The sequence below is a fragment of the Dufourea novaeangliae genome, unplaced genomic scaffold (assembly GCF_001272555.1).
Source record: "Dufourea novaeangliae isolate 0120121106 unplaced genomic scaffold, ASM127255v1 scaffold60, whole genome shotgun sequence".
Lineage (NCBI taxonomy): Eukaryota > Metazoa > Arthropoda > Insecta > Hymenoptera > Halictidae > Dufourea > Dufourea novaeangliae.
In genome coordinates, this window is record NW_015373935.1 from 2,261,339 (window position 1) to 2,271,923 (window position 10,585).

General features: G+C 37.1%; 2 protein-coding genes across 2 annotated transcripts; one reads left to right on the top strand and one right to left on the bottom strand.

The window, feature by feature from the left end:
- The first annotated feature begins 759 nt into the window (after window positions 1-759).
- Window positions 760-8,356, top strand: LOC107185296 (integrator complex subunit 1). The gene is made up of 14 exons (XM_015572957.1): window positions 760-950; window positions 1,130-1,312; window positions 1,426-1,907; window positions 1,987-3,276; window positions 3,346-3,521; window positions 3,606-3,758; window positions 3,848-4,525; window positions 4,595-6,385; window positions 6,451-6,765; window positions 6,844-7,306; window positions 7,379-7,503; window positions 7,565-7,755; window positions 7,862-8,134; window positions 8,209-8,356. Exons 2-14 carry the CDS (start codon window positions 1,147-1,149, stop codon window positions 8,322-8,324), a joined length of 6,219 nt encoding a protein of 2,072 aa, XP_015428443.1. The 5' UTR covers window positions 760-950; window positions 1,130-1,146; the 3' UTR covers window positions 8,325-8,356.
- A 306-nt stretch (window positions 8,357-8,662) lies between these two features.
- LOC107185338 (nuclear RNA export factor 2-like) lies at window positions 8,663-10,294 on the bottom strand. The gene has a single exon (XM_015573001.1). It carries the CDS (start codon window positions 10,275-10,277, stop codon window positions 8,667-8,669), a length of 1,611 nt encoding a protein of 536 aa, XP_015428487.1. The 5' UTR covers window positions 10,278-10,294; the 3' UTR covers window positions 8,663-8,666.
- Window positions 10,295-10,585: the final 291 nt, after the last annotated feature.

Here is a 10,585-nt window from a genome sequence, read left to right on the forward strand (position 1 = left end):
GCGACGGTTCACGACAAAGTGAGGAAGCAAGCACAGACCTGCACGGGATGGTACGACCTTGGTACACGGCGTACACGGCTAAGTCAATAAACTGGGTGACGCAACTCACTAGCGCGTTGGATCGACGGAGAGCACCGATACTCGGCACGCTCTACCGTATTCTCTCGCTCGCACACCTCCCCCCATAGACCCCTGAAATTCCTCGGACGCGTTAACACCGACGGAGAGCATGGGCAGAAAATTACATTGCATGTTAGGTTTATTCATATATCTCGTCTGAGATATTACATAAGTGGAATAGAAGCGGGCACTGCGGAATAATAGCTCTCTGTCGGTGCCAGGCAGAATCACCGGCGGATCTAGACCAATCTAGACCATTTATTTACACTGCTCTAGACGTAACGGGGTACGTGATAAGGTGACAAGTCTATTCTTATATCTTGTCTGTGCTTATACCTCGTCTATGATATTTTCTGGAGCTTCTGGATTCACCACTAGAGGCGTACAAATACTACAAAGGATTACATAGAGTATTCGAGAATTGGATACATGAGTCTTTGAAGAATTTATTAAGTTCAAAAACATTAAAATTCTATTAATTCATTGTCGAAAACTTTATTTTATTATATTTTACATATTCATATTTAAGTATAACAAAAGAATATTTGAATTCTCGAATATAGCATACTATCGATTCCGATTTATTGAATCTTCAAGGAAGGCGGTATCGATAGCGGTGTCTGCTACTGTTGTCGGATGTTGTCGGACGACCGTTCACAATCGTTCTGTTTGTAAAACATTAATTTGCTGACAGAAAAAAATATAATTACATCTCCATTGTCGATTGTAATAAAGTAATTTGAAGAACTGATGTCATTAACAATGTGAAATGTTAGAATTACTTTCTGGAAGAACGCTTCCTGGATATCGACTGTATAAATGTTGAATAGGTTAGAGTATTTCAGAGAAAACATTTCTCTTTTTACTATTTTATGGCACTTTTTTAAGAATTTAAATATTACGTAAAGTTAATTATTACATACAAATTTTCTTGTAATATTTATTCCGTACATGTTTCAAAATAATAGTCAGTCTAGTTTAAAATTTTGTTTCTTGTTTACCAATTTAGAAAAGGTAAGAATTATAATGGATCGTGCAAAGGCAGGAATTAGTAGGGGCGCGAAAAGCAAGATTGCTCAACATCCTCCTGATTTGTTTGCTCTTGGATCTAAAGGTTCCCGCAATGAAAGTTCGGATGCAAAAAGGCCCGGTGTTATTCATTCCAAACCAAGTAGTAGTTCTTCTACCTCTGGTAAATAAGATTCTTTTATAGTAATATGCCAATCTCATTTAACAACAGTATGACAGAAATTAAACAGAATGTTTTTTAAAAATAATTTTCATAATTTTGATGTATATGCATAGGTAATGATAGGAAGAAAGATGCACCATCGGGATCACTTCAGTCTTTTCAATATATTCCTCAAAAGAAACCAAAGCTTGCAGTCCATGCCTCTCATCAAAGACCACCATTCTCAAGTGCTGAGGCTTGGGAATTGGTAACCATTGACAGTGATCCAGCAGACTTTGTTCCAATGGTTTTAGAAGCTAATGATAATGATGAAGGTGATAAAGTTATTGGCATTATTTGTGGTGCCATAAAAACACTTAAGAATCAGAAATGGAAGCCAGACACATTGATTTACATGGGATTGTTGTATTTAGCAAAAATTCGTCCATCTATTTTTTCACACGATTGTATATTACTTGCACTTTCTGCATTGCTAAAACGAGATCAAGCACACAATTATAAATCCAAAGGAAACCCATTGGTTCCTGTGCTTGCAGCTAATTTATTAATGAAAGGGTTCCATGATAAAAGAAATTGGCCAGAAGTTTTTGTTAAGGTTGTTTATACATATATTCTGTTAATGTTCGTCTTAATTATATTTAATTTGTAATTAATATTCGTTTCTTTTCTCGTAGCTGTACATCGAGGATGCTTTAGGTGAGAGAGTATGGGTCGATCACGAAGAATGCAAAGGTTTTGTTGATAATATTTTAACGGGATTTAACACACGACATCCACCAAAGAGCGCTTTACAACCAGAACTGTCTGTTTTAACGCCACGGGAGTGTCACAGTCCATCTACGGTGGACGATGAAGATCCAGGGTCTTCGTCGGCACAGTTTTCTGGAGATAAAGAAAAAATAGATTTCCCTGTCACCCCTAGATACGCTCATTGTATAGAAAATATAGAATTTATTGTTCTTGAAGCTATAAAAGAGCAGCTAAATAGAAGGCAACCTGAGTCAATTACTAAAAACTTCTTGAAGTTACTGTCTTCAGCCTGTGGTTTTGTAGAAATACGAAACATTGCTGTTCCAAGATTAGAGATGTGGCTGCACAACCCTAAACTAATGAGGCCTGCTCAGGAATTGTTGAGTTATATCTGTTACAACAGCACTACCCATACACAGAGGGATGTCGAAGTTATAAGTCAATTAGTAAAAATGAGATTGAAGACCAAAGCAGTGATTAATCTATATCTGAACGGCGTGAAGGAGCTAATTGGCTTGCATCCAGAAAACTTGTCTACCATTTTGAAACACACAATTTATAATGAATTATCTAATGCACGAAATCCAAATAATATGCCAATGTTAGGTGTAATGTTTCAAACTTTACCCGAACAGTCGGCGAAATTACTTGCAGAAATATTTCAAGATTTATTAATGAACCGAGAGGATTATCTCCGACCTCTGCGTGCCTTGCTAAGAGAAATAGTTCGTGTTTGTCGACATGATATCAATTTAATCACCTTCGCGCGCACGTTAATGTCCGAGAGACAGGATATAGCGCAACAGTTGCTAAACTTCGAATTTAAAGAACGAGTTTTCATTGCTATTGCGGATTTGTTGTGCTTATGTATGTTATTAGCTATCAGTCCGCAAGTTAAGGAAGCCGCAGCATTGGCGCAAAGAGGCGATAAAAAAGACATAGCTTTGTTGCATCAATTTCAAAATATGGTAGCAACAATTCAATTTGAAGCTGTAATGTGGTTGCAGAATTTAGCTCCACAAATGTACGCTATCGGTAGAAACGAACTTTTGCATGCTCTACATAAAATTTTATTGCTCGAATCACCAGAACAATACTATAAATTGGACAATTGGCCTCCTGAATCGGATAGAGTGTTCTATTTGCGACTGGTTTCTGATGTTCCTTTATTGCAGAACACGCTATTGAGGTTGTTATTAATTGGTTACTCGAAGGTAAGTATTTAAAAATTGTAATATCGTTTCTTATATTAGTACTAGAATTATAGACACTGTATATTCTAGGAAAATGGTATCACCCATTCGGAAACGCTAGATTTGGTGGACCAGTTAATACGACGAGCAGCGGGTAATTCAACTGAAAGTTTTCCAACTTTAGTGGCAGATAAATTAGATATAATTGAACTTATTTTCAATCTTTGTATCTATCAGCCACCCGGTACCATAAATATACCATCGAGGTACTTTAAATACTTGTAATATTATAAATTCAGTAATGTGTATGTATATTTGTATTTATTATTATTCATATTTTTCTTGTGCAGTTATGTACCGCCAACTTTGGCAATATCGAATTTATATTGGAAAGGCTGGATAATGTTACTGATATTAGCTGCCCATAATCCATCCGCCATCGGCGCTGTTGCATGGAAGCGATATCCTATATTAAGAACTCTCATGGAAATGTGTATTACCAAGTGTGTATACAGTTTTTTAAGTTTCAAATATAAAACTACTACCAATCAAGTATATACAATATTAATTTTAATACTATATTATTTTGTAGCCACTTCTCATATCCTCCACCAACAATGGCTCTACCAGAGATCATAGAACAAGAACGTTCGAAAGAATTGCAAGTGGAAGCTATTGAGAAGCAAGAAATACTCGAGTATGAATCACATTTGGCAGCTGCTTCGACGAGGATACAGATATCAGAACAAAACAGTTTGCTGTTGTCTCAACTAATCACCATGGAACCAACCGGTATCGCAAGGAGGCCGCCTCTAGCTGTATTAGAACAGATACAATCATTGAACGTGTCTCACAGATTGGGGCATTTCCTTTGTCGATCTCGGAAACCAGACTTTTTGTTAGACATAATACAAAGACAACAGCAAAGCTCATCCCAGAGCATGCCTTGGTTGGCAGATCTTGTACAAAATAGCGAAGGGTCCCTTAGTCAATTACCTGTACAATGCCTATGCGAATTTTTGTTATCCACAAGTACTCAAGCAGTAGAAAAGCAACCCAGACAGCAACAATTATTGGCTCACCTTCAATTGTTATTAACCGATACAGAACAAGATCGTCAACACGCTTACGAAGTTTTAGAATACTTTCTACGAAGATTGAGCAGCCAACAGACGAACAGTCGTCTCCAAGCAATCACTGGCTTGAAAATGGTTCTTGGATCTATACCTACCGAGGAAGAACCCATGGATATAGATGTAGAAAATGACAAGTAATTCAGTAAATACATCTATCATGAAATTGTTTTAGATTGAAAGCTAAAGCGGATTTTTGTTTTCAGAGAGCTCTGGCTTCTTCGCAAGTTACCATCTATACCTCATTTCCTGTCGGTACGGACTTTGGTTTCTACTGCCCTTCGCGGAGCTTGTCAAGTCGAAAACAATCCGGATCTTGTACACGCCTACATATCATACCTAGCCGCTCATACTACCGACGATGAGCTACCAGAATTAACCGATCTGGCCAATGAGATTTCTCAGCTAGTGGTCGAGCGGAGTACGATTATAGCGGCTATTTTGCCGCAAACGGAAAGCGATAATCCGCACGCTAAACAAACTTTACACGCTTTCATGGCGATTTTCTGTAATTATTTAGAAAAAGCTCGATCCCCTAGGGGTGAAGAGTATACGTGGTCGGAGAGCCAGGACCAGATTTTGGTTCAATGGAGCACAGGAGAAGAATGCACAATGCATATATTGGTTGTTCATGCTATGATCATTCTTTTAACGTATGATTCATCCGACGATGATGTGCTGTTTAACGTTCTGCTCGAAACGTGGTTCCCACTAAACGCAGAGCCCCCGAAAGCTTTTTTGGTCGACACAAGCGAAGAAGCTTTACTTATACCGGATTGGTTAAAATTAAGAATGATCAGGAGTAACGTGCCGCGTCTCGTGGACGCAGCTCTTAAAGACCTAGAACCACAACAGTTGGTACTGTTTATTCAAAGTTTCGGTATTCCTGTACCATCGATGAGCAAATTGCTTCATACTCTGGACGCGGGGGTGCAAATAGATCCAGATTCGGTTGGCGAAGCAGTGCTCGACAAAACGTACATGGCGCAATTGGTTGAGGTTCAACATAGGAGAGGAGCCACGGGCGGGTTAGTGTTCGTGCAAGTTTTACAATTGATGGAACCACAATTACCCGACGAGAATCTGGTGACTATAGGACAGTTGCAAGAACCGTTGCCTCCCAGCGCTACAGTTCAAAAACAATCTGTCATACAGTGTTCCGTTAAAACAGACGTTCCTCATCTAATCAATAGACTGTTTATAGAGAATATACCGATGAATCAAAAGGTGGATGCTTATCGTCGGTTGCACAAAACGTTGGCAAAAGATTTACAAAAATCTGCCAAAGAGAGTGGTGCTGTTGTATTGGCGATACAGCACATATGCAGTGTGTTGAGTTCGATGCAAGTGAAACAGTTCTTGGCTTCCCTTGTTCATATGCCACAATACTCTTGCACGTTAATGCGAATAATACTGTTCCCTTTGAAGAAATCGTTTACCTCCAAGCAGATGGTAGAATTGGCGCGCAACATGTGTTTGAATCTAATACAACTGATAGGAGATGTAAAAGCGCCGGTTCTCTCAATTTTACGAGACTTTGCGAATGTACAGTTGACCAAAACGCCGAAGAGCATGGAGCTAACAATGTTGATGCAGTATTGCGAACCTGAATCTATCCTGGAGAGTAAGGATCCTGTGAACTTAGAAGCCGTTGGACGGAAATTGTTAGACATTTGTTTCAAGCAACAAAAGACTGATATTCTTGTTGAGGCTATGGCGAGGTTATTGGTAAATGATAGTAACGAAGGCGTTCGAAAACAAAGAACAGGCTTGTTGATAGACTGGTTAGCTTCCGTAGAGCCGGAGTTGATTGGTACATGTCCCAATCTGCAAATGAAGCTTCTTTTTGGGAAAACGAAAATACAGATGAAAGTTGACAATAACGTTGTGAACTCACATTCTTTTAGGCCTTATTTGCTAACTTTGTTAACGCACAGAGCGAGCTGGGCGACTTTATACAAATGCGTCGGACATCTATTAGATAAATGCGACGATGGGTAAGTTTACAACGTTTTTTAAGAACTTAATATAATGTAATAAAAATGAAACGTTACATTTGTAGGTATGATCCAACCGCTGTCCTGGATTTTCTGTGGGCTTTAACTTGCAATCCGAAACTTTGGCAAGGCAGGGACAAATTTACGCCAAAGCACTATGTCCCAGAGAATATTTTGCTTTTACACGAGAAACAGTTGTTGACGCTTGTAGCATATATAGTTGCGGAAGCTGTTATCATTTGTAATTGCCAAAGTAGAAACGTTGCTTTAGCCGGGATGGACTCTCGTCTTGATTTGTTGTTACATTGCATCTCCATGGACGATCATTTGGTCTCCAGTGTTGTGAGATACTTGGCGGATCGTATGATGTATGATCCGAAGTATGTTATTCATTCCATGCTCTAGTGTATTTTTCTGTTTTATAAACTTATACGTAATTCCATATTTTAATTTTTCAGTGTCGATTCCGACATGGCGCATCAGTTTTTGTTACATATGTACATGAAGATTCCCAAGGTAATCTGTTACTTAGACACGTTTCAAACGAAAAAGTTTGTTGGGGGAGCAAAAATTACAGACTGGACAGGTTCTGTTTTGGATTGTATGAGTCACTCTTTGTTAACGGCACTGGCAGCAACACCAAGACAGAAGTCATGGAATTCTAGGTCTCAAGAATTCGAAATGTGCGCTAGAAAAATGGCCGCCGTCCATCCAATATTAGTGTTACGACAGCTTCCAATGTTAGCATCGTCCTTAATGGGCAGATGTTACTTGGACTTTAGTCAGTTTCGGTCCGGTCATCATTTGAATCTTTTTATCCAAATAATGGGTCTGTTAGAATTATTGCAACCGCATTTGTTCAGGGCAGAACATCGGACTGCTTTGGAAGACACATTAGAAAATTACTTTCAGTGCTTCCAGGTACATTAAGCAACATCGATATACATTGTGAATTGTATAAACTTAAAGACTACAGATTAATTTTATTTACAGAATTATGGGCCGATAAAAGAACTCATACCAATCTTAAATAGATTCATTACACTACTGCAGGCATATATTTCTTATGATCCACAACGGGCATTGAAATATTTACAGAAGCATGCTCAAGCTCTTCAGTAAGTAATACCTTTGATCTCTTCTACCAAACTTCAGACATCAGCTTACACTTACATGTAGTGAATTGCAGGTACATTATCCAAATCTAGTTACACTCAGAACACTTGTGTCAGGTATTCCTGTGCCAAGAGAAGGGGAAGACCTAGAGGAGGTTTTAATCACTGTTCCTCCTACCCCACCCCCTTCAGAATCCATTATTCCTCAACATTGGCCATCATTGTTGACCACGTTGGCCAAGCTGCATGGTGACGGTATGGCGATATATTATTACGCTATACACATTTCAATATCAATCATAAATTGATTATCTCGATCGATATTCTCAATATAAATAATTCATTCATTCATTCATTTCAGACGTGTTCAATGCTCTTCAGGAAATTGAGCATTTGTCATCTCGAAAACCTTCAGTTTTGGAACCCATAGCGGATAATATAGCCGAGCTACTTGTGTCTCCTCAGGGCAACATAAGGACTCTTGCTCATACTTTACTGGCAAGAGCACTAAAATATCGTCCAGCGACAAATGCAAATATATTGCACGCGTTTCAGAGATGCCTAGATAGCCCTAGGGCTGATGTACTAATGTCGGCTCTGGAAAAATTGCCAGAGATTGTACTGTGTATGCAAGGTAAAGCATCCTTTTTTTTAACTCTTATTTTATTTGGTATACGTCGTACTTTGATAAATTGCATTTCATTCCAGAACATGCTTTACCATTGATGCAGAAGGTATTTGAATTAGGAGTAAATTCAAATGTGAATACTATACCGTATATAAATAAAACTATTGCTCTGTTAAATACCCAGCAAGGTTGTTAATATTACTAAAATTGTAATTTTTTATTTTGTATAAAATAAGATTAAAGATTTTTTATAGAAAAAAAGAATCATTGAACTTATTTTATTTTCGTTAAAGAATTGTAAATACATTATTTTCCAAGAGATGTTAATGGAAATATTATACAATACTATTCTGTATATAACAAAGAAAGTCAATCTTTCATATATGTATTTTGAATTTTTACTTTTCTAATCCTAATATAATTACAATCATGTATATATACATATAAATTTGTACCCAAACTTACAAGACTTTTTCTTATGCTGTACATATGATATAAATAATATTGCATATTTTTAGTATTAGAAAATGCTGGTATGTCATATAAAGGCTTCTGGTGGTACATTATTAACTGTATACATGTTCATAAATGTTGTAATAGCAGTTCTTATATCCCAATGAGCTTCTTCAAGATATTGTTGGCAAAACTTCATGTTCATTGTAGTCAGCTCACGCAGAAATGTTAATAACTGTTCCTTCTCTGAGACACTGAACACAATCGGATCAAATTTCGGTGCACTCCTTGTTTCCGACCTCATCTCACTGTTTCCTGCAAGATTACTGTTGGCAGGTGCCCCATCAAGATAGCACTGATCATTAGTAATGCAGTATTCATTGTCTTCCTTTTGTGCAATTATGAAAGTCCTATTGAAAAACATTGGTGGACATGAAATTTCTCTGAAAGAGAATAATCCTTGCACAGAAATTGCCAGATGGCTGTCTTCTTCATACAACAAGTCTATATGAAATGATTTAAAATTATGTGTTGTTGAGGGTTGATTTCTAAGAGCAGAAATGATTTTCTCCGGACCACGCAATAAAAATTCTTCGCACTTGGCATAATCAACAAACTTCAATAAATTCCTATTCATGACAAATTTTTTAATTATTTGTTTGTGAACATAATTTGTCACAGGCCCCAGTGTCATAGAATATAGTGCATCTCTATCGTACAATCCATTCATTACTTGTCTATTATCTTGATCATATAATGTGAAATAATGTTTCACAAACTGTTTGATTAGGCAACTTCTTGTATCATCTCTTAGGAAATTACTTTGTATATTGGGCACAAATTTTTGCTCTGTATCTATAACAATTCCATCTAATTTCTGCAGATGAGGAAAAATATTTTTCACAGCTTGTACATAATCCTGACACTTGTTATATTTTTCACACAATGGATTCCCATCCAACCAAAGTTCACTTATCTTAAATTCACTGAAATAGCGCAAATAGTCCACATCACCAATCTGATTGTACCTCAGATCCAACTTGGTTAGATGATAATTAAAAAATTTTTCAAACAAAATAATGGCTGTAAGTTTATTATACTTCAAGCTTAGTTCACGAATAGGCAATCTTGAATCACGATTAGTGTTGAAGATACCCATCCTACTGCACCTCAAAACAAACTGTAATACTTTTGGCAAAGACACTGGACAAAATATAGAGCCCAATGATTTCTCATTCTCAAAGTCATCAAGATTCAGTACCTTTTTTGTGGGTTCATATCTGTAATATAATGCCTGAGCAATCATTCTATTTGGATTTAATTTTAGTTCTTGAGAATCTAAGAATCCCAATACAATATCGATACGTAACTCTTGTCCATTCTGTAGAATTACACATAGACCTTGTTTCACAAGATTTTCAATAGCATTAGGATTACATTTGGCCAAAAACTTGCTTTTGTTTGGGCCCTCCTCTTTGTACATAACAGGCAGTATAATTTCAGGATCACAGGCATCAATAACCCTCTTTAATACCTCAGTTGCTTTGTATTTTCCTGTACCATAAAGAATAAACTTGTGCCATAAGTCCTGGCGAGCAGCAAGACTTGATTCTTGACTGTTGAAAGATGGTTTGATGTGCGTCAGTCGTAACGGTTCCCAAGCTGGTGGATTTTCAGCTACTTCTGTACTTGCCATTGTTTTTTTGTTTTTTATGTAGCATGTAACAATATCTTACAAAGGTTCTCACAACAAACAGCAATTAAATTACACTAAATCATATACCATATAATTGAATTACAATACAATCAAATGACCTACAAATTTTATTCGTAAATGAAATAATTTCGAAGCAAACTAAATTGCAATTATCTAATCATACATAGTTATGAAACAATGACATATTCCTTTGTGCAATATTGGTGAGCTATAGAACAATACATAATTTAGATAAAAAGTTCTGTTAAACAAAATGTTTTTCCAGAAAAACATCAAGGATTCGGTCA

What these genes read in the sequence shown, in the direction of transcription:
- LOC107185296 (XM_015572957.1), top strand. Translation starts at nt 1,147, where the DNA reads ATGGATCGTGCAAAGGCAGGAATTAGTAGGGGCGCGAAAAGCAAGATT. An exon ending in ATGGAAATGTGTATTACCAA is followed by an intron (nt 3,759 to 3,847) that starts GTGTGTATACAG and finishes ATTATTTTGTAG; the next exon opens with CCACTTCTCATATCCTCCAC. An exon ending in AAGCATGCTCAAGCTCTTCA is followed by an intron (nt 7,504 to 7,564) that starts GTAAGTAATACC and finishes ACTTACATGTAG; the next exon opens with TGAATTGCAGGTACATTATC.
- LOC107185338 (XM_015573001.1), bottom strand. Translation starts at nt 10,277, where the DNA reads ATGGCAAGTACAGAAGTAGCTGAAAATCCACCAGCTTGGGAACCGTTA.